The sequence below is a fragment of the Melospiza melodia genome, unplaced genomic scaffold (genome assembly GCF_035770615.1).
Source record: "Melospiza melodia melodia isolate bMelMel2 unplaced genomic scaffold, bMelMel2.pri scaffold_369, whole genome shotgun sequence".
Classification (NCBI taxonomy): domain Eukaryota; kingdom Metazoa; phylum Chordata; class Aves; order Passeriformes; family Passerellidae; genus Melospiza; species Melospiza melodia.
In genome coordinates, this window is record NW_026948689.1 from 17,758 (window position 1) to 40,682 (window position 22,925).

The following is a 22,925-nucleotide window of genomic DNA, read 5'->3' on the forward strand; positions in this document are numbered from 1 at the left end:
TCCAACTTCTGATGGACAAACCCAACTCAAGTCCCTCAAACCCCTCCGAGACCCCCAAATTCCAACTTCTGATGGCCAAACCCAACTCAAGTCCATCAAACCCCTCCGAGACCCCCACAACTCCACCCCACCCGGCCATGCCGACGTTTTGGGGCCGTTTCTCGCCGTTTCGGCAGCGTCAAGCCGGCCAGCCCGGCCAAGAGGCCCAAGAAGGAGGCGGTGGACGAGGAGCTGCACCCCGAGCACTACCGGAAGTACTCGGAGTACATCAAGGGCAGCAACCTGGACGCGCCCGACCCGTTCCGCGTGGGCCGCATCAAGAGCATCTTCTGCAGCCTGCGCGGCAACGGCAAACCCAACGAGGCCGACATCAAACTCTGCGTCTACAAGTTCTACAGGTGACAAAGTTGGGGCGTTTTGGGAAGGTTTGAGAAGGTTTGGGAAGGTTGGGAGATGGTGGTGGAACCAAACCCATCAAACTCTGCATCTCCAAGTTCTGCAGGTGACAAAGTTGGGCGGTTTTGGGGCGTTTTGGGGGGTTTGGGAAGGTTTGAGAAGGTTTGAGAAGGTTTGGAGATGGTGGTGGAACCAAACCCCACGAGGTCCCATCAAACTCTGCATCTCCAAGTTCTGCAGGTGACAAATTTGGGCGGTTTTGGGGCATTTTGGGGCATTTTGGGGGTTTGAGAAGGTTTGGGAAGGTTGGGAGATGGTGGTGGAACCAAACCCAAGAGGTCCCATCAAACTCTGCATCTCCAAGTTCTGCAGGTGACAAATTTGGGGCGTTTTGGGGCGTTTTAGGGCATTTTGGGGGTTTGAGAAGGTTTGGGAAGGTTGGGAGATGGTGGTGGAACCAAACCCATCAAACTCTGCATCTCCAAGTTCTGCAGGTGCCAAATTTGGGACATTTTGGGGGTTTGAGAAGGTTTGGGAAGGTTGGGAGATGGTGGTGGAACCAAACCCAACGAGGTCCCATCAAACTCTGCATCTCCAAGTTCTACAGGTGACAAATTTGGGCGGTTTTGGGGGTTTGAGAAGGTTTGGAGCTGGTGGTGGAAGGAGATTTTGGTGGCTCCAAGTTCTGGAGGTTCTCCCTTGACTTCGTGGTTTGGATGATCCTGGTTGGACCTTCCCAGCTGGAAGAGTTGTCCCAGAACCAGGAGGGTTCTCCCACCCTTGGTGAGGCCTCAAAATTGGGACTTCTGTCCCCAAATCCTCGAGGGTTCCTCACCAAATCGGGCAGAAGGTCCCAAAATCGACGAGGATTTGGGGTCGGCGGCACGAGCGGTGCTGGAGCTGTGGTGGGAATCCATGGATTGGATGATCCTGGTGGGACCTCTTTGGACCTTCTTGGGTGTCTCGAGATGTCTTTGGATGTCTTTGGATTTTTTGGGGTATTTTTGGATATTTTGGGACATTTTTGGGTGTCCTGGAACATCTTGAGACATCTTTGGACCTCCTGGAACATCTTGAGACATCTTTGGATGTCCTCGGAGATCTTTGAACATCTCAGAACATTTTTGGGTCTCCTGGAACATCTTGAGATGTCTTTGGATGTTTTTGGAACATCTTTGGACATCTTTGGATGTTGTGGGAGATCTTTGAACATCTCAGAACATTTTTGGGTGTCCTGGAACATCTTGAGATGTCTTTGGAGATCTTTGATCATCTCAGAACATTTTTGGGTGTCCTGGAACATCTTGAGATGTCTTTGGATCTCCTGGAACATCTTTGGACATCTTTGGATGTCTTTGGATGTTGTGGGAGATCTTTGAACATCTCAGAACCTTTTTGGATCTCCTGGAACATCTTGAGATGTCTTTGGAGATCTTTGACCATCTCAGAACATTTTTGGGTCTCCTGGAACATCTTGAGATGTCTTTGGAGATCTTTGGAGGTCTTTGAACATCTCAGAACATTTTTGGATCTCCTGGAACACCTTGAGACATCTTGAAGACATCTTTGGATGTTGTGGGAGATCTTTGAACATCTCAGAACATTTTTGGATCTCCTGGAACATCTTGAGATGTCTTTGGAGATCTTTGACCATCTCAGAACATTTTTGGGTCTCCTGGAACATCTTGAGATGTCTTTGGAGATCTTTGACCATCTCAGAACCTTTCTGGACCTCTCTGGACACCTCAACCTCCTTCACTCCCCACCCCACCTCCATCCTTGCGTCTCCAGCCCCACCACGAGGACGAGGTCCCACCTCGGGTTGTCCCCCCCTGACCCCGACGTTCTTCTGGAACCTTCCAGGCCCGAGAACACGCACAAGTCCACCAAGGCGAGCTACCACGCCGACATCAACCTGCTCTACTGGAGCGACGAGGAGGCCACCGTGGACTTCCGCGCCGTCCAAGGCCGCTGCTCCGTGGTCTATGGAGAAGACCTCACCGAGAGCATCCAGGAGTACTCGGCCGGCGGCCTGGACCGCTTCTACTTCCTGGAGGTGAGGCCAGGAGAGGTCCCGGGGCAGGAGGAGAAGGTTGGAGATACCAGGGCTGGAGGAGAATTTGAGGTCCTGGAGGTTCTGGGTGGGTTCTTGGAGGTTCTGGGTGGGTTCCTGGAGGTCTGGATGGGTTCTTGAAGGTCTGGATGAGCTCTTGAAGGTCTGGATGGGTTCCTGAAGGTCTGGATGGATTTCATGGAGGTCTGGATGGGTTCCTGGAGGTCTGGATGATTGTTTTGAGGTCTGGATGGGTTCCTGGAGGTCTGGATGGGTTCTTGGAGGTCTCAATGGGTTCCTGGAGGTCTCAATGGGTTCTTGGAGGTCTGGATGAGTTCCTGGAGGTCTGGATGGGTTCTTGGAGGTCTCAATGGGTTCCAGGAGGTCTGGATGGGTTCCTGGAGGTCTGGATGGGTTCTTGGAGGTTCTGGATGGGTTCCTGGAGGTCTGGATGATTGTTTTGAGGTCTGGGTGGGTTCCTGGAGGTCTCAATGGGTTCCTGGAGGTTCTGGATGGGTTCCTGGAGGTCTGGATGATTGTTTTGAGGTCTGGATGGGTTCCTGGAGGTCTGGATGGGTTCTTGGAGGTCTGGATGAGTTCCTGGAGGTCTGGATGAGTTCTTGGAGGTCTCAATGGGTTCCTGGAGGTCTGGATGAGTTCCTGAAGGTCTGGATGGGTTCCTGGAGGTCTGGATGAGTTCCTGGAGGTCTCAATGGGTGCCTGGAGGTCTGGATGTTTGTTTTGAGGTCTGGATGGGTTCCTGAAGGTGTGGATGGGTTCCTGGAGGTCTGGATGGGTTCCTGGAGGTCTGGATGAGTTCCTGGAGGTCTCAATGGGTTCCTGAAGGTCTGGATGGGTTCCTGGAGGTCTGGATGGGTTCCTGAAGGTCTGGATGAGTTCCTGGAGGTCTGGATGAGTTCCTGGAGGTCTCAATGGGTTCCTGGAGGTTCTGGATGGGTTCCTGGAGGTCTGGATGGGTTCCTGAAGGTCTGGATGGGTTCCTGGAGGTCTGGATGAGTTCCTGGAGGTCTCAATGGGTTCCTGGAGGTTCTGGATGGGTTCCTGGAGGTCTGGAGACACCAGGGATGGACCAAACTTTGGGGTTCTGGTGATTTTTGGGTTTTTTTCCCAGGCCTACAACGCCAAGACCAAGAGCTTTGAGGATCCTCCCAACCACGCCCGGAGCTCCGGGACCAAGGGGAAGGGGAAGGGGAAGGGGAAAGGTGAGGCTGAAAATGGAAAAAATGGGAAAAAAAACGGGAAAAAGGGAGAAAAACGGGTGGGAAAGGGGCAGAAAATGGGAAAAAATGGGGCAGAAAATGGGAAAAAATGGGGCAGAAAATGGGTGAAAAAGGGGCAGAAAATGGGTAAAAATGGGGCAGAAATTTGGTAAAAAAGGGCAGAAGAGGGGTGAAAATGGGGCAGAAAATGGGTGAAAAGAGGCAGCAAATGGGTAAAATTGGGGCAGAAAATGGGTAAAAAGGGGCAGCAAATGGGTGAAAAAGGGGCAGAAAATGGGTGAAAATGGGGCAGAAAATGGGTAAAAATGGGTAGAAAGTGGGTGAAAATGGGGCAGAAAATGGGTGAAAAATGGGCAGCAAATGGGTGAAAATGGGTAGAAGATGGGTGATAATGGGGCAGAAAATGGGTGAAAAAGGGCAGAAAAAGGGTAAAATTGGGGCAGAAAATGGGTAAAAATGGGGCAGAAAATGGGTGAAAAAGGGCAGCAAATGGGTGAAAATGGGGCAGAAAATTGGGAAAAAAGGGCAGAAAATGGGTGAAAAAAGGGGCAGAAAATGGGTGAAAATGGGTAGAAAGTGGGTGAAAAAAGGGCAGCAAATGGGTGAAAGTGGGCAGAAATTTGGGAAAAAAGGGCAGAAAATGGGTGAAAAAAGGGCAGAAATTTGGTAAAAAAGGGCAGAAAATGGTTGAAAAAAGGGGCAGAAAATGGGTAAAAATGGGTAGAAAGTGGGTGAAAAAAGGGGCAGAAAATTGGTAAAATTGGGGCAGAAAATGGGTGAAAAAAGGGCAGAAAATGGGTAAAATTGGGGCAGAAATTTGGTAAAAAAGGGCAGAAAATGGGTGAAAATGGGGCAGAAATTTGGTTTAAGAGGGGCAGAAATTTGGTAAAAAAGGGCAGAAAATGGGTGAAAAAGGGGCAGAAAATTGGTAAAAATGGGTAGAAAGTGGGTGAAAAATGGGTAAATAAAGGGCAGCAAATGGGTAAAAAAGGGCAGCAAATGGGTGCAAAGGGGCAGCCAAGGGTCTGGGAGGGTCTGAGCCCCGAGGAGGATGAGGAGGAGGAGGAGGAGGAGGAGGAAGAGCGGCCCCTGAGCCGCTGCCGGCCGGTTGCGCAGGGAAGGGCAAGGGGCGCGCGGCCGGCGCCGAGCAGAACCCGCAGGAGCCGCCGCGGCCGCAGGAGCCCCCCAAGCTGAGGACCCTCGACGTCTTCTCGGGCTGTGGAGGCCTCTCCGAGGGCTTCCACCAGGCAGGTGAGGTCCGGCTGCTGGAGCTGGGGTGGGACAGGGCTGGGAGAGGTCTCACAGAGCTTGGAGGATCTGCTGGGGGGTCACGGCGCCCGGCCCTGGGCGTTCCCACCCAGCCGCGGTCACTGCCAGCCAACTCTGGCTATGGCTGACCATGGCTGACCATCACTGACCATCTCTGACCATTCCCACCCAACTCTGGCCATGGCTGACCATGGCTGACCATGGCTGACCATCCCTGACCATCTCTGACCATCTCTGACCATCACTGACCATCTCTGACCATCTCTGACCATCACTGACCATCACTGACCATCACTGACCATCTCTGACCATCACTGACCATCACTGACCATGGCTGACCATGGCTGACCATCACTGACCATCACTGACCATCCCTGACCATCTCTGACCATCACTGACCATGGCTGACCATGGCTGACCATCACTGACCATCCCTGACCATCACTGACCATCCCTGACCATCACTGACCATCACTGACCATCACTGACCATCTCTGACCATCACTGACCATCACTGACCATCCCTGACCATCTCTGACCATCACTGACCATCCCTGACCATTCCCACCCACCCCTGACCATCCCTGACCATCCCTGACCATCCCTGACCATTCCCGGTGTCCATCACTGACCACCCCTGACCATTCCCACCCATCTCTGACCATTCCCACCCTTCTCTGACCATCACTGACCATCACTGACCATCCCTGACCATCCCTGACCATCCCTGACCATCCCTGACCATTCCCGGTGTCCATCACTGACCACCCCTGACCATTCCCACCCATCTCTGACCATTCCCACCCTTCTCTGACCATCACTGACCATCACTGACCATCCCTGACCACCCCTGACCATCCCCACCCATCCCCACCACCCCTGACCACCCCTGACCACCCCTGACCATCCCTGACCATCCCTGACCATCCCCACCACCCCTGACCATTCCCACCCACCCCTGACCATCACTGACCACCCCTGACCACCCCTGACCACCCCTGACCATCCCCACCACCCCTGACCACCCCTGACCACCCCTGACCATCCCCACCACCCCTGACCACCCCTGACCACCCCTGACCATCCCCACCACCCCTGACCACCCCTGACCATCCCCACCACCCCTGGTGCTCGCGGCCGTGGTGTCCCCAGGTGTCTCGGAGACGCTGTGGGCCATCGAGATGTGGGAGCCGGCGGCGCAGGCGTTCCGCCTCAACAACCCCGGCACCACGGTCTTCACCGAGGACTGCAACGTGCTCCTCAAGCTGGTCATGGCCGGCGAGAAGACCAACTCCTTGGGCCAGAAGCTGCCCCAGAAGGGCGACGTGGAGATGCTGTGTGGTGGCCCCCCGTGCCAGGGCTTCAGCGGCATGAACCGCTTCAACTCGCGCACCTACTCCAAGTTCAAGAACTCCCTGGTGGTCTCCTTCCTCAGGTGGGTTCTCCAGGGGCGTTCTGGGCAGGTGGGACCACAGCTGGTGTTCTCCTGGTGGGTCTGGGCAGGTGGGACCACAGCTGGTGTTCTCCTGCTGGGGTTGGAGGGGATTTTTGGAGGTGGGACCACAGCTGGTGTTCTCCTGGGGGGTTCTGGGCGGGTGGGACCACAGCTGGTGTTCTCCTGGTGGGTTCTGGGCAGGTGGGACCACAGCTGGTGTTCTCCTGCTGGGGTTGGAGGGGATTTGGGGAGGTGGGACTCCATCTGATGTCCTCAGGTGGGTTCTCCAGGGGGGTTCTGGGCGGGTGGGACCACAGCTGGTGTTCTCCTGGTGGGTCTGGGCAGGTGGGACCACAGCTGGTGTTCTCCTGGTGGGTTCTGGGCAGGTGGGACCACAGCTGGTGTTCTCCTGGTGGGGTTGGAGGGGATTTGGGGAGGTGGGACTCCATCTGATGTCCTCAGGTGGGTTCTCCAGGGGCGTTCTGGGCGGGTGGGACCACAGCTGGTGTTCTCCTGGTGGGTTCTGGGCAGGTGGGACCACAGCTGGTGTTCTCCTGGTGGGTTCTGGGCGGGTGGGACCACAGCTGGTGTTCTCCTGGTGGGTTCTGGGCAGGTGGGACCACAGCTGGTGTTCTCCTGGTGGGTTCTGGGCAGGTGGGACCACAGCTGGTGTTCTCCTGGTGGGTCTGGGCAGGTGGGACCACAGCTGGTGTTCTCCTGGTGGGGTTGGAGGGGATTTGGGGAGGTGGGACTCCATCTGATGTCCTCTGGTGGGTCTGGAGGGGGTTTCTGGGCAGGTGGGACCACAGCTGGTGTTCTCCTGGTGGGTTCTGGGCGGGTGGGACCACAGCTGGTGTTCTCCTGGTGGGTTCTGGGCAGGTGGGACCACAGCTGGTGTTCTCCTGGTGGGGTTGGAGGGGTTTATTGGAGGTGGGACTCCATCTGAAGTCCCCTGGTGGTTGTGGAGAGAACTTCTCGGGGCAATGGAGGAGCTTTTTGGGGTGAGACCCCATCTGGTGTCCCCTCATGGGTCTGGGTGGGATTTTTGGGGTGATGGAGGGGATTTTTGGGGTGTTGGGGAGGATTTTTGGGGTGTTGGGGAGGATTTTTGGGGTGATGGATGGAGGGGATTTTTGGGGTGATGCAGGGGATTTTTGGGGTGATGGATGGAGGGGATTTTTGGGGTGTTGGGGAGGATTTTTGGGGTGTTGGGGAGGATTTTTGGGGTGATGGATGGAGGGGATTTTTGGGGTGATGGAGGGGATTTTTGGGGTGCTGGATGGGATTTTTGGGGTGATGGATGGAGGGGATTTTTGGGGTGATGGATGGAGGGGATTTTTGGGGTGATGGAGAGGATTTTTGGGGTGATGGATGGAGGGGATTTTTGGGGTGTTGGGGAGGATTTTTGGGGTGAATGGAGGGGATTTTTGGGGTGTTGGGGAGGATTTTTGGGGTGTTGGGGAGGATTTTTGGGGTGATGGATGGAGAGGATTTTTGGGGTGATGGATGGAGAGGATTTTTGGGGTGATGGAGAGGATTTTTGGGGTGATGGATGGAGGGGATTTTTGGGGTGTTGGGGAGGATTTTTGGGGTGAATGGAGGGGATTTTTGGGGTGTTGGGGAGGATTTTTGGGGTGTTGGGGAGGATTTTTGGGGTGATGGAGAGGATTTTTGGGGTGATGGATGGAGGGGATTTTTGGGGTGATGGATGGAGGGGATTTTTGGGGTGTTGGGGAGGATTTTTGGGGTGTTGGGGAGGATTTTTGGGGTGATGGATGGATGGGATTTTTGGGGTGAATGGAGGGGATTTTTGGGGTGATGGAGGGGATTTTTGGGGTGTTGGGGAGGATTTTTGGGGTGATGGATGGACGGGATTTTTGGGGTGATGGATGGATGGGATTTTTGGGGTGTTGGGGAGGATTTTTGGGGTGCTGGAGGGGATTTTTGGGGTGATGGATGGAGAGGATTTTTGGAGTGTTGGGGAGGATTTTTGGGGTGATGCAGGGGATTTTTGGGGTGCTGGATGGGATTTTTGGGGTGTCACCCCCCGGTGTCCCCGCAGTTACTGCGATTATTACCGGCCGCGCTTCTTCCTGCTGGAGAACGTCCGGAACTTCGTGTCCTTCAAGAGGTCCATGGTGCTCAAGCTGACCCTGCGCTGCCTCGTGCGCATGGGCTACCAGTGCACCTTCGGGGTGCTGCAGGTACGGAGCACTTTGGGGGGAAAAAAACCTTTTTTGGGGAAATAATCCATTTATTTGGGGACAAGAACCCCTTTTTTGGGAAAAAAATCCATTTATTTGGGGACAAAAACCTTTTTTTGGGAAAAAAAAAATCCCTTTTTTTGGGAGAAAACCCTTTTTTTTGGGACAGAAGCCCCCTTTTTTGGGGAGAAAAACTCCTTTTTTGGAGAGAAAAAGACCTTTTTTGGGGACAAAGCCTCCCTTTTTTGGGGAGAAAAACCCCTTTTTTTGGGACATAAACCCCTTTTTTGGGACAAAACCCCCCTTTTTTGGGGGAGAAAAACCCCTTTTTTGGGACAAAACCCCCTTGTTTTGGGGAGAAAAACTCCTTTTTTTGGGAAAAACATCCCTTTTTTTGGGACAAAACCCCCCTTATTTGGGGAAAAAAATCCCTTTTTTTGGGGAGAAAAACCCCTTTTTTTGGGACATAAACCCCTTTTTTGGGACAAAACCCCCCTTTTTTGGGGGAGAAAAACCCCTTTTTTGGGACAAAACCCCCTTTTTTGGGGAGAAAAAACCCTTTTTTGGGGAGAAAAACCCCTTTCTTTGGGACATAAACCACCTTTTTTAGGGAGAAAAACTTTTTTGGAGAGAAAAAAACCTTTTTTGGAGAGAAAAACCCCTTTTTTGGGACAAAACCCCCTTTTTTGGGACAAAACCCCCCTTTTCTGGGGAGAAAAACCCCCCTTTTCTGAGAGAAAAACCCTTTTTTGGGGGCAAAAACTCCTTTTTTGTGACAAAACCCCCCTTTTTTGGGAAAAAAAAATCCCTTTTTTTGGGAGAAAACCCTTTTTTTTGGGACAGAAGCCCCTTTTTTGGGGACAAAAATCCTCCTTGGGTGGCTCTGGGGACATTCCCAGTGCAGCCCCTCAGGAATTGTCCCCTCCCGAGGCTCCTTGGGTGGCTCTGGGGACGTTCCCACCCCTGTGGCCACCACAGGAGCTGTCCCCTGTCCCCTGGGGTGGCCCCGGCTGCGTCCCGTGGGGTGGCTGTGTCCCCTCTGGGTGACAGTGTGACACCGGTGACAGTGTGACGCTGTTGGTGTCCCCGTGGTGACAATGTGACAGTGTTGGTGTCCCCGTGGTGACAGTGTGACAGTGTTGGTGTCCCCATGGTGACAGTGTGACACTGTGGGTGTCCCCGTGGTGACAATGTGACACTGGTGACAATGTGACACTGTTGGTGTCCCCATGGTGACAGTGTTGGTGTCCCCGTGGTGACAATGTGACAGTGTTGGTGTCCCCGTGGTGACAATGTGACACTGTGGGTGTCCCCATGGTGACAATGTGACACTGGTGACAATGTGACACTGTGGGTGTCCCCATGGTGACAATGTGACACTGTGGGTGTCCCCATGGTGACAGTGTGACACTGTGGGTGTCCCCATGGTGACAGTGTCGGTGTCCCCTCTCGGTGACAGTGTGACACTGTTGGTGTCCCCGTGGTGACAATGTGACAGTGTTGGTGTCCCCATGGTGACAATGTGACACTGGTGACAATGTGACACTGTGGGTGTCCCCGTGGTGACAATGTGACACTGGTGACAATGTGACACTGTGGGTGTCCCCATGGTGACAATGTGACACTGTTGGTGTCCCCACGGTGACAGTGCTGTCCCCATTGTCCCCTCAGGCCGGGCAGTACGGCGTGGCGCAGACGCGCCGCCGCGCCATCGTGCCCATGGTGACAGTGTGACACTGTTGGTGTCCCCATGGTGACAGTGTTGGTGTCCCCATGGTGACAATGTGACACTGTTGGTGTCCCCATGGTGACAGTGTTGTCCCCTCAGGCCGGGCAGTACGGCGTGGCGCAGACGCGCCGCCGCGCCATCGTGCCCATGGTGACAATGTGACACTGTTGGTGTCCCCATGGTGACAGTGTGACAGTGTTGGTGTCCCCATTGTCCCCTCAGGCCGGGCAGTACGGCGTGGCGCAGACGCGCCGCCGCGCCATCGTGCTGGGGTGGCTGTGTCCTCTCTGGGTGACAATGTGACACTGTTGGTGTCCCTACGGTGACATTGGCATTGTCCCCTCAGGCCGGGCAGTACGGCGTGGCGCAGACGCGCCGCCGCGCCATCGTGCCCATGGTGACAATGTGACGGTGTTGGTGTCCCCATGGTGACAATGTGACAGTGTTGGTGTCCCCATTGTCCCCTCAGGCCGGGCAGTACGGCGTGGCGCAGACGCGCCGCCGCGCCATCGTGCTGGCGGCCGCCCCCGGCGAGAAGCTGCCGCTGTTCCCCGAGCCCCTGCACGTGTTCGCGCCCCGCGCCTGCCAGCTCAGCGTCGTGGTGGACGACAAGAAATTCGTCAGCAACATCACCCGGTGGGTGACGGCCCGGGGACGGCGGGGGACACCGGGGAACAGCGGGGAACAAACACTGGGAACAACAGGAAACAGCGGGGAACAAACACCGGGAACAACGGGGAACAAACACCGGGAACAACGGGGAACAAACACCGGGAACAACGGGGAACAGCGGGGAACAAACACCGGGAACAACGGGGAACAAACACTGGGAACAGCGGGGAACAGCGGGGAACAAACACCGGGAACAACGGGGAACAAACACCGGGGAGCAACGGGAAAGAGCGGGGAACAAACACCGGGAACAAACACCGGGAATCACTGGGGAACACCGGGGAACAAACACTGGGAACAACAGGAAACAGCGGGGAACAAACACCGGGAAACACCGGGGAACACCAGGCAACAAACACCGGGAACAAACACCGGGAACAACGGGAAACAGCGGGGAACAAACACCGGGAACAACGGGGAACAACGGGAAACAGCGGGGAACAGCAGGGAACAAACACCGGGAACAACAGGGAACAAACACCGGGAACAACGGGAAACAGCGGGGAACGAACACCGGGAACAAACACCGGGAATCACCGGGGAACACCGGGGAACAAACACCGGGGAACAGCGGGGAACAACGGGAAACAGCGGGGAACAGCAGGGAACAAACACCGGGAACAACGGGGAACACCGGGGAACAACGGGAAGCAGCGGGGAACAAACACTGGGAACAAACACCGGGAAAAAACACCGGGAACAACGGGGAACAAACACTGGGAATCACTGGGGAACACCAGGCAACACCGGGGAACAAACACCGGGAACAATGGGGAACAGCGGGGAACAAACATCAGGGAACAACAGGGAACAAACACCGGGAACAACGGGGAACAAACACCGGGGAACAACGGGGAACAAACACCAGGAATCACCGGGGAACACCAGGGAACACCGGGGAACAAACACCGGGAACAACGGGAAACAGCGGGGAACACTGGGAAACATTGTGGAACAAACACTGGGAATCACTGGGGAACAAACACTGGGGAACACCGGGGAACACCGGGAACACTGGGGAACACCAGGGAACATTGTGGAACAAACACCGGGGAACACCGGGAAACACCGGGAACACCGGGGAACACCAGGGAACATTGTGGAACAAACACCGGGAAACACCGGGGAACAAACACCGGGAACAGCGGGGAACAAACACCGGGGAACACTGGGAAACATTGTGGAACAAACACCGGGAATCACCGGGGAACAAACACCGGGAAACACCGGGGAACAAACACCAGGAAAAACCAGGGAACATGGGAAACACCGGGAAACAGCAGGAAACAAACACCGGGAAAAACCAGGGAACACGGGAAACACCGGGAAACAGCAGGGAACAAACACCGGGAAAAACCAGGGAACACGGGAAACACCGGGAAACAGCAGGGAACAAACACCGGAGAACACCGGGAACCCAGATGGGAATGCCGGTTTGGGAGTTTGGTACTTGGAGATTCCGGTGTTGGGAATTTTGGTGTTGGGAATTCCAAGCTGGAAATTCGGTGTGGGGAATTCTGAGCGGGGGGTTCCAAGTTGGGAGCTCCAAGTTGGGAATTTTGAGCTGCCAAATCTAAGTTGGGAATGCCAAGTTGTGAGCTCCAAGTTAGGAATTCCAAGTTAGGAATTCCAAGTTAGGAATCCCAAGTTGGGAGTTCCAAGTTGGGAGCTCCAAGTTGGGAATTTTAAGTTGGGAGTTCCAAGTTGGGAGCTCCAAGTTAGGAATTCCAAGTTGGGAGCTCCAAGTTGGGAGATCCAGGTTGGGAATTCCAAGTTGGGAGATCCGAGTTGGGAATTCCAAGTTGTGAGCTCCAAGTTGTGAATTCCAAGTTGGGAGATCCGAGTTGGGAATTCCAAGTTGTGAGCTCCAAGTTGTGAATTCCAAGTTGGGAGATCCAAGTTGGGAATTCCAAGTTGGGAGCTCCAAGTTGGGAATTCCAAGTTGGGAGATCCAAGTTGGGAATTCCAAGTTGTGAGCTCCAAGTTGGGAATTCCAAGTTGGGAGCTCCAAGTTGTGAATTCCAAGTTGTGAGCTCCAAGTTGGGAATTCCAAGTTGGGAGTTCCAAGTTGGGAGATCCAAGTTGTGAATTCCAAGTTGTGAGCTCCAAGTTGGGAGATCCGAGTTGGGAATTTCGGTGCCGGGGGTTCCGAGTCGGGAACCCTCTTTGAGCGCCGGGGTTGGGGTCGTGTCGCCCCCAGGACGTTCTCGGGCCCGTTCCGCACCATCACGGTGCGCGACACCATGTCCGACCTGCCCGAGATCCGCAACGGCGCCTCGGCGCTGGAGATCTCCTACAACGGCGAGCCCCAGTCGTGGTTCCAGCGGCAGATCCGCGGCTCCCAGTACCAGCCCATCCTCAGGGACCACATCTGCAAGGTGGGAACGGTGGCAACCAACGGGGTCCACCAGGTCCCACCGGGTCCCACCGGGTCCCGTGCCCGAAATCGGGATGGGGGAAACCATGGGAGTGGTGGAGATGGTGGGAATGGTGGAGATGGTGGGAATGGTGGAGGTGTGGGAATGGTGAAGATTTTGGGAATGGTGGATTTGGGAATGGTGGATTTGGGAATGGTGGAGGTGGTGGGAATGGTGGAGGTGCTGGGAATGGTGGAGGTGGTGGGAATGGTGGAGGTGGGAATGGTGGAGCTGATGGGAATGGTGGATTTGGGAATGGTGGAGATGTTGGGAATGGTGGAGGTGGTGGGAATGGTGGAGGTGTTGGGAATGGTGGAGATGGGAATGGTGGAGATGTTGGGAGTGGTGGATTTGGGAATGGTGGAGATGTTGGGAATGGTGGAGGTAGAAATGGTGGATTTGGGAATTGTGGATTTGGGAATGGTGGATTTGGGAATGGTGGATTTGGCAATGGTGGCGGTGGTGGCAATGGTGGGAACGGGGTCCACCAGGTCCCACCGGGTCCCACCAGGTCCCGTGCCCGAAATCGGGATGGGGGAAACCGTGGGAGTGGTGGAGATGGTGGGAATGGTGGAGATGGTGGGAATAGTGGAGGTGGTGGGAATGGTGGAGGTGGTGGGAATGGTGGATTTGGGAATGGTGGAGGTGCTGGGAATGGTGGAGGTAGAAATGGTGGATTTGGGAATGGTGGAGATGTTGGGAATGGTGGAGATGGGAATGGTGGATTTGGGAATGGTGGAGATGCTGGGAATGGTGGAGATTTTGGGAATGGTGGAGGTAGAAATGGTGGAGATGCTGGGAATGGTGGAGATGCTGGGAATGGTGGAGATGGGAATGGTGGAGGTTTTGGGAAGATGTGGAGGTGTTGGGAATGGTGGAGATGCTGGGAATGGTGGATTTGGGAATGGTGACGATTTTGGGAATGGTGGAGATGCTGGGAATGGTGGAGATGCTGGGAATGGTGGAGATGCTGGGAATGGTGGAGATTTTGGGAATGCTGGAGGTAGAAATGGTGGAGATGCTGGGAATGGTGGAGATGCTGGGAATGGTGGAGATGGGAATGGTGGAGGTGCTGGGAATGGTGGAGGTGCTGGGAATGGTGGAGATGTTGGGAATGGTGGAGATTTTGGGAATGGTGGATTTGGGAATGGTGGAGGTTTTGGGAAGATGTGGAGATGTTGGGAATGGTGGAGATGTTGGGAATGGTGGAGATTTTGGGAATGGTGGATTTGGGAATGGTGGAGGTTTTGGGAAGATGTGGAGATGTTGGAAATGGTGGAGATGCTGGGAATGGTGGAGGTTTTGGGAAGATGTGGAGGTGTTGGGAATGGTGGAGCCACTGGGAGCCTCATGGGACCCCTGGCATCCCTTGGGATTGTCCACTGTCCCCCATGGTGCCCTGGTGTTGTCCAACGTCCCCTGATGGTGTCCAGTGTCTGCAGATGGTGTCCACCATCCCCCAATGGTGCCCAGATGGCCCCCATTGGTGCCCAACGTCCCCCGGTGGTGTCCAATGTCCCTTTTTGTCCCCTGATGGTGCCCTGGTGGTGCCCAACATCTCCCAATGATGCCCAACATCTCTTAATGGTGCCCAACATCCCCCAGTGGTGCCCAACGGTGCCCACTGATCTCCAACATCCCCCATGATGACCAACATCCCCCCATGATCTCCAACATCCCCCATTGGTGCCCAACATCCCCCAATGGTGCCCAACATCCCCCAATGGTGCCCAACATCCCCCATGGTCTCCAACATCCCCCTGATGCCCCTCGTCCCCCATTGGTGCCCAACATCCCCCAATGGTGCCCAACATCTCCCATGATGCCCAACATCCCCCCATGATCTCCAAAATCCCCCATTGGTCTCCAACATCCCCCAGTGGTGCCCAACATCCCCCATTGGTGCCCAACATCCCCCAATGGTGTCCAACATCTCCCATGATCTCCAACATCCCTCATTGGTGCCCAACATCCCCCAATGGTGCCCAACATCCCCCAGTGGTGCCCAACATCCCCCCCGATGCCCCTCATCCCCCATTGGTGCCCAACATCCCCCATGGTGTCCAACATCCCCCATTGGTGCCCAACATCCCCCAGTGGTGCCCAACATCCCCAATGGTGCCCAACATCCCCCATGGTCTCCAACATCCCCCAATGGTGCCCAACATCTCCCATTGGTGCCCAACATCCCCCCATAATCTCCAACATCCCCCATGGTGTCCAACATCCCCCAGTGGTGCCCAACATCCCCCAGTGGTGCCCAACATCCCCCCCGATGCCCCTCATCCCCCATTGGTGCCCAACATCTCCCATGGTCTCCAACATCCCCCAATGGTGCCCAACATCCCCCATTGGTGCCCAACATCCCCCAATGGTGTCCAACATCTCCCATGATCTCCAACATCCCTCATTGGTGCCCAACATCCCCCAATGGTGCCCAACATCCCCCCGATGCCCCTCGTCCCCCATCGGTGCCCAACATCCCCCATGATCTCCAACATCCCCCAATGGTGTCCATCATCTCCCATGATCTCCAACATCCCCCAATGGTGCCCAACCCCCCCCAACGTCCCCCCCGTGGTGCCCCCCGCGGTGCCCGCGGTGACGCCGCCGCCGCGGTGGCCTCGGCAGGACATGAGCGCGCTGGTGGCGGCGCGGATGCGGCACATCCCGCTGGCGCCCGGCTCCGACTGGCGGGACCTGCCCAACATCGAGGTGCGGCTCTCGGACGGCACCAGCACCAGGAAGCTGCGCTACACCCACCACGAGCGCAAGAACGGCCGCAGCAGCTCCGGCGCCCTGCGCGGCGTCTGCTCCTGCGCCGAAGGTGCGTGGTGGGACTCCGTAAGCACGTCCTCACCTGGGCTGGGCTGGGCTGGGCTGGACGTGTGTTCTCCCCCAAATTTTGGGGTTTTTTGGTTGGTGGTGGTGTCCGATGTCCAACTCTTGAAGGTTCCCAATGGTCATCGTTGTCCCAACAGTTTGGTGGGGTTGGTGGTGGTGGTGACCAGTGTCCAACCCTTGAAGGTTCCCAATGGTCGTTGTCCCAGTAGTTGGGTGGGGTTGGTCATGGTGACCAATGTCCAACTCTTGAAGGTTCCCAATGGCCATCATTGTCCCAGCCCTTGGGTGGGCTTGGTGGTGGTGACCAGGTCTGCTCATGCGCCGAAGGTGCGTGGTGGGACTCCGTAAGCACGTCCTCACCTGGGCTGGGCTGGGCTGGACGTGTGTTCTCCCCCAAATTTTGGGTTTTTTTGGTTGGTGGTGGTGTCCGATGTCCAACTCTTGAAGGTTCCCAATGGTCGTTGGCCCGACCGTTGGGTGGGGTTGGTGGTGGTGTCCAGTGGTCACCGTTGGCCCAGTGGTTGAGTTTGGTGGTCTCCAGTGGCCACCGTGTCTCAATGGTTGGGTTTGGTGGTCTCCAATGGCCACCATGTCTCAGTGATTGAGTTTGATGGTCTCCAGTGGCCACCATGTCTCAGTGATTGGGTTTGGTGGTCTCCAATGGCCACCACACCCCAACCCTTGGTGGTTCCCCATGCTGGCTGACCATGGCTGACCATGGTTGGGTTTGGTGTCCCCAGGGAAGCCGTGCGACCCGGCCGACCGGCAGTTGGGTTTGATGGTCTCCAATGGTTGGGTTTGATGGTCTCCAATGTCCACCATGTCCCAATGGTTGGGTTTGGTGGTCTCCAGTGGCCACCATGTCCCAATGGTTGGGTTTGATGGTCTCCAGTGGCCACCATGTCCCAACGGTTGGGTTTGGTGGTCTCCAATGGTTGGGTTTGGTGGTCTCCAATGGTTGGGTTTGGTGGTCTCCAGTGGCCACCATGTCCCAACGGTTGGGTTTGGTGGTCTCCAATGGTTGGGTTTGGTGGTCTCCAGTGGCCACCATGTCCCAACGGTTGGGTTTGGTGTCCCCAGGGAAGCCGTGCGACCCGGCCGACCGGCAGTTCAACACGCTCATCCCGTGGTGCCTCCCGCACACCGGCAACCGCCACAACCACTGGGCCGGGCTCTACGGGCGCCTCGAGTGGGACGGCTTCTTCAGCACCACCGTCACCAACCCCGAGCCCATGGGCAAGCAGGTGGGGACGCCGCGCCCGCCGCGCCCGCCGGGGCCCAAACTCGGGTGGGGTTGGTGCTGGTGTCCATGGGTGGGGTTGGTGCTGGTGTCCATGGCTGGGGTTGGTGCTGGTGTCCATGGGTGGGGTTGGTGCTGGTGTCCATGGCTGGGGTTGGTGCTGGTGTCCATGGGTGGGGTTGGTGGTCATGTCCATGGGTGGCGTTGGCGCTGGTGTCCATGGGTGGGGTTGGTGCTGGTGTCCATGGGTGGGGTTGGTGGTCATGTCCATGGGTGGGGTTGGTGCTGGTGTCCATGGGTGGGGTTGGTGCTGGTGTCCATGGTCATCGTTTGCCCAGAACTTGGGTGGGGTTGGTGGGTGTGACGCTCTCTGGTGTCCCCACGTTGGGTGTGATGTTCTCTGGTGGTCACCATGGTGGATGTGACGCTCCCCGGTGTCCCCGGGTGTCCCTGACGCTGCCCGGTGTCCCCGATGTCCCTGACACTCTCTGGTGTCCCCACGTTGTCCCCGGTGTCGCTGACGCTGCCCGGTGTCCCCACGCTGTCCCCGGTGTCCCCGGTGTCCCTGACACTGCCCGGGTGTCCCTGACGCTGCCCGGTGTCCCCGGTGTCCCCACGCTGTCCCCGGTGTCGCTGACGCTGCCCGGTGTCCCCACGTTGTCCCCGGTGTCGCTGACGCTGCCCGGTGTCCCCACGTTGTCCCCGGTGTCCCTGACGCTCTCTGGTGTCCCCGGTGTCCCCACGCTGTCCCCGGTGTCGCTGACGCTGCCCGGTGTCCCCGGTGTCCCCACGTTGTCCCCGGTGTCGCTGACGCTGCCCGGTGTCCCCACGCTGTCCCCGGTGTCGCTGACGCTGCCCGGTGTCCCCACGTTGTCCCCGGTGTCCCTGACGCTCTCTGGTGTCCCCACGTTGTCCCCGGTGTCCCCGGTGTCCCTGACGCTGCCCGGTGTCCCCGGTGTCCCCACGTTGTCCCCGGTGTCCCTGACGCTCCCCGGTGTCCCCGGTGTCCCCACGTTGTCCCCGGTGTCCCTGACGCTGCCCGGTGTCCCCGGTGTCCCCACGTTGTCCCCGATGTCCCTGACACTCTCTGGTGTCCCCACGCTGTCCCCGGTGTCGCTGACGCTGCCCGGTGTCCCCGGTTCCGCGCAGGGCCGGGTGCTGCACCCCGAGCAGCACCGCGTGGTCAGCGTGCGGGAGTGCGCGCGCTCCCAGGGCTTCCCCGACACCTTCCGGCTCTTCGGCAACATCCTGGACAAGCACCGGCAGGTGGGGCCGCGCCCGCGTCCCCTGTCCCTGTGTCCCTCTGTCCCTGTGTCCTCCTGTCCCTCTGTCCCTCTGTCCCTGTGTCCCCCTGTCCCTCTGTCCCTGTCCCTGTGTCCTCCTGTCCCCCTGTCCCCGTGTCCCCCTGTCCCTCTGTCCCTGTGTCCCCCTGTCCCTCTGTCCCTGTCCCTGTGTCCTCCTGTCCCCCTGTCCCTGTGTCCCTGTGTCCCTCTGTCCCTCTGTCCCTCTGTCCCCCTGTCCCTGTGTCCCCCTGTCCCTCTGTCCCTGTCCCTGTGTCCTCCTGTCCCCCTGTCCCTGTGTCCCCCTGTCCCTCTGTCCCTGTGTCCCCCTGTCCCTCTGTCCCTGTCCCTGTGTCCTCCTGTCCCTGTGTCCCCCTGTCCCATTGTCCTCTTGTCCCCCTGTCCCCCTGTCCCTGTGTCCCCCTGTCCCTGTGTCCCCGTGTCCCCCTGTCCCATTGTCCTCTTGTCCCTTTGTCCTCTTGTCCTTTTGTCCCCTTGTCCTCTTGTCCATTTGTCCATTATCCTCTTGTCCCCGTTGTCCATTGTCCCTTTTTCCCATGGTCCTCTTGTCCCTTTGTCCCCATTGTGCCTTTGTCCCGTTGTCCCCTTGTCCGTTGTCCCATTGTCCCTGTGTCCTTTTGTCCATTGTCCTTGTGTCCCCCTGTCCCATGTCCGTCTGTCCGTCTGTGCCCAGGTCGGCAACGCCGTGCCCCCTCCCCTGGCGCCAAGGCTTTCTGTCTGTCTGTCCCACGTCTGTCTGTCTGTCCCCATGTCCGTCCGTCCGTCTGTCCCCCATGTCCATCCGTCTGTCCCCTGTCTGTCTGTCCCCATGTCCGTCCATCTGTCTGTCCCCCTGTCCCCATGTCCCCCTGTCTGTCCGTCTGTCCCCCCGCAGGTGGGTAACGCAGTGCCCCCTCCCCTGTCTGTCCCCCTGTCCCCATGTCTGTCCCATGTCCGTCTGTCCCCCCGCAGGTGGGTCACACAGTGCCCCCTCCCCTGTCTGTCGCCCTGTCCCCTGTCTGTCTGTCCCCATGTCTGTCCCATGTCCGTCTGTCCCCCCGCAGGTGGGTAACGCGGTGCCCCCTGTCCCCTGTCTGTCTGTCCCCCTGCTCCCATGTCTGTCCCATGTCCGTCTGTCCCCCCGTGCGTCGGTAATGCGGTGCCCCCCGTCCCCTGTCTGTCTGTCCCCATGTCCGTGCATCTGTCCGTCCCCCTGTCCCCATGTCCATCCGTCCGTCCCCCCGCAGGTGGGTAACGCGGTGCCCCCTGTCCCGTCTGTCTGTCCCCCTGTCCCCTGTCTGTCTGTCCCCCTGTCCCCATGTCTGTCCGTCTGTCCCCCCGCAGGTGGGTCACACAGTGCCCCCTCCCCTGTCTGTCCCCCTGTCCCCTGTCCCCCTGTCCCCATGTCCGTCCGTCTGTCCCATGTCCGTCTGTCCCCCCGCAGGTGGGTAACGCGGTGCCCCCTGTCTGTCCCCCTGTCCCCATGTCTGTCCCATGTCCGTCTGTCCCCCCGCAGGTGGGTAATGCGGTGCCCCCTGTCCCCATGTCTGTCTGTCCCCCTGTCCCCATGTCTGTCCCCCTGTCCCCATGTCTGTCCATCTGTCCCCCCGCGCATCGGTAACGCGGTGCCCCCTGTCCCCTGTCTGTCCCCCTGTCCCCATGTCTGTCCCCCTGTCCCCACGTCCGTCCATCTGTCCCCCCGCAGGTGGGTAACGCGGTGCCCTCTCCCCTGTCTGTCTGTCCCCCTGTCCCCTGTCCCCCTGTCCCCATGTCTGTCCCCCTGTCCCCATGTCTGTCCATCTGTCCCCCCGCGCATCGGTAACGCGGTGCCCCCTGTCCCCCTGTCCCCTGTCTTTCCCCCTGTCCCCATGTCTGTCCCATGTCCGTCTGTCCCCCCGCAGGTGGGTCACGCGGTGCCCCCTGTCCCCCTGTCCCCTGTCTGTCCCCATGTCCGTCCGTCCGTCCCATGTCCGTCTGTCCCCCCGCAGGTGGGTAACGCGGTGCCCCCTCCCCTGGCCAAGGCCATCGGGCTGGAGATCAAGGCCTGCGCTGCGGCCAAGCTGCGCCAGGACGCGGCCGGTGAGTGACCCCCACGGTGTCCCCAAGGTGTCCCCAAGGCGTCCCCAAGTGTCCCCAAGGTGTCCCCAAGGTGTCCCTGTGCTGTCCCCGCAGTGTCCCCACAGTGTGCCCGAGGTGTCCCCCACGGTGGTGTCACCACGGTTTCCCCAAGGTGTCCCCAAGGTGTCCCCAGGGTGTCCCCGCTGTCCCCTCCCTGTCACCGCCCCCGTTGTCCCACAGGTCCCTGCAGGCCCTCACAGTGTCCCCTCCCCGTCACAGTCACTGTCCCCTCGCTGTCCCCATTGTCCCACAGGTCCCTGCAGTGCCCTCTCAGAGTCCCCTCCCCGTCACAGTCACTCTCCCCTCACTGTCCCCATTGTCCCACAGGTCCCTGCAGGCCCTCTCAGTGTCCCCTCCCCATCACAGCCATTGTCCCCTCGCTGTCCCCTCACTGTCCCCATTGTCCCACAGGTCCCTGCAGGCCCTCACAGTGTCCCCTCCCCGTCACAGTCACTGTCCCCTCGCTGTCCCCTCACTGTCCCCGTTGTCCCACAGGTCCCTGCAGGCCCTCTCAGTGTCCCCTCACCGTCACAGCCATTGTCCCCTCGCTGTCCCCTCACTGTCCCCATTGTCCCACAGGTCCCTGCAGTGCCCTCTCAGTGTCCCCTCACCGTCACAGCCATTGTCCCCTCGCTGTCCCCTCACTGTCCCCGTTGTCCCACAGGTCCCTGCAGGCCCTCTCAGTGTCCCCTCCCCATCACAGCCATTGTCCCCTCGCTGTCCCCTCACTGTCCCCATTGTCCCACAGGTCCCTGCAGTGCCCTCACAGTGTCCCCTCCCCGTCACAGCCATTGTCCCCTCGCTGTCCCCTCACTGTCACCGCCCCCACTGTCCCACAGGTCCCTGCAGGCCCTCTCAGTGTCCCCTCCCCATCACAGCCATTGTCCCCTCGCTGTCCCCTCACTGTCACCGCCCCCACTGTCCCACAGGTCCCTGCAGGCCCTCTCAGAGTCCCCTCCCTGTCACAGCCATTGTCCCCTCGCTGTCCCCTCACTGTCCCCATTGTCCCACAGGTCCCCTCCCTGTCCCCAGTGTCCCCTCCCTGTCCCCATCCCCTTGTCCCTGTAGATCCTCACAGTGTCCCCTCCCTGTCACAGCCACTGTCCCTGCAGGTCCCCTCGCTGTCCCCTCGGTGTCCCCGCAGTGCCCCATGGTGTCCCCTCCCTGTCACAGCCATTGTCCCCTCACTGTCCCCTCAGTGTCCCCACTGTCCCCGCAGTGCCCCATGGTGTCCCCTCCCTGTCACAGCCATTGTCCCCTCACTGTCCCCTCGCTGTCCCCTCGGTGTCCCCGCAGTGCCCCATGGTGTCCCCTCCCTGTCACAGCCATTGTCCCCGCAGGTCCCCTTTGCTGTCCCCGTTGTCCCCTCAGTGTCCCCTCAGTGTCCCCGCTGTCCCCGCAGGTCCGGTGCCCGCTGTCGCCGCCGCTGTCGCCGCTGTCCCGTCCCCGTCCCCGTCCGGCGCCGCCTGAGGCGGGAGCGGGGCCGGGGTGGGGCCGGGGCTGCCCCGGGGCTGCTGCGCCTTCGCCTTTTTTGCCTTTTTTGCCTTTTTTGCCTTTTTTGCCTTTTTAAAATTTTATTTTGTTTTTTATTCTCCTTTTCCCCCCCTCTTTTTCTTTTTTCCCCCTTTTTTTTCCTTTTATTTTCCCTCTTTTCCTTCTTTTATTTCCCTTTTTTCTTTCTTTCTCCTTCCCCCTCCAGCTTTTTTTCCTTTTCCTTCTTTTATTTCACAATTTTTTCTTTTTTTCTTCCTCTTTTTTATTTCCCCCCTTTTTCCCCTTTTCCTTCTTTTATTTCCCTTCTCCTCCTTTTTTATATTTTCCCCCTTTTTTCTGCTTTTCCCTCTTTATTTTTCTTTCTTTTATGTTTTTCCCCCTTCTTTATATCCCTTGCTTTCTCCTCCCCCTTTTTCCTCTTCTATTCCCCCCTTTTTTCTTATTCCCCCATTTTTCTTTTCTTTCCCCCTTTTTCTTCTTTTTTCCTCTTTTTTTTATGCTTTTCCCTCTTTTTCTTCTCTTTTTTTCTCTTT

The 22,925-nt window shown here is 57.7% G+C and overlaps 1 protein-coding gene across 1 annotated transcript in view; it reads left to right on the forward strand.

The window, feature by feature from the left end:
- LOC134434437 (DNA (cytosine-5)-methyltransferase 1) overlaps positions 1–22,368 on the forward strand; it is a gene marked incomplete at its 5' end in the record, with an annotated part of 39,848 nt that extends 17,480 nt beyond the window's left edge. Inside the window, 13 exons of the mRNA XM_063183094.1 lie at positions 177–398; positions 2,260–2,452; positions 3,582–3,672; positions 4,807–4,941; positions 6,112–6,394; positions 8,457–8,598; positions 10,797–10,963; positions 13,200–13,377; positions 16,048–16,243; positions 17,341–17,504; positions 18,650–18,766; positions 20,769–20,859; positions 22,301–22,368. Of these exons, the coding sequence (XP_063039164.1) occupies positions 177–398; positions 2,260–2,452; positions 3,582–3,672; positions 4,807–4,941; positions 6,112–6,394; positions 8,457–8,598; positions 10,797–10,963; positions 13,200–13,377; positions 16,048–16,243; positions 17,341–17,504; positions 18,650–18,766; positions 20,769–20,859; positions 22,301–22,368 (2,047 nt within the window). The remainder of the gene's footprint in view (positions 1–176; positions 399–2,259; positions 2,453–3,581; positions 3,673–4,806; positions 4,942–6,111; positions 6,395–8,456; positions 8,599–10,796; positions 10,964–13,199; positions 13,378–16,047; positions 16,244–17,340; positions 17,505–18,649; positions 18,767–20,768; positions 20,860–22,300) is intronic.
- Between the last annotated feature and the right edge of the window lie 557 nt (positions 22,369–22,925).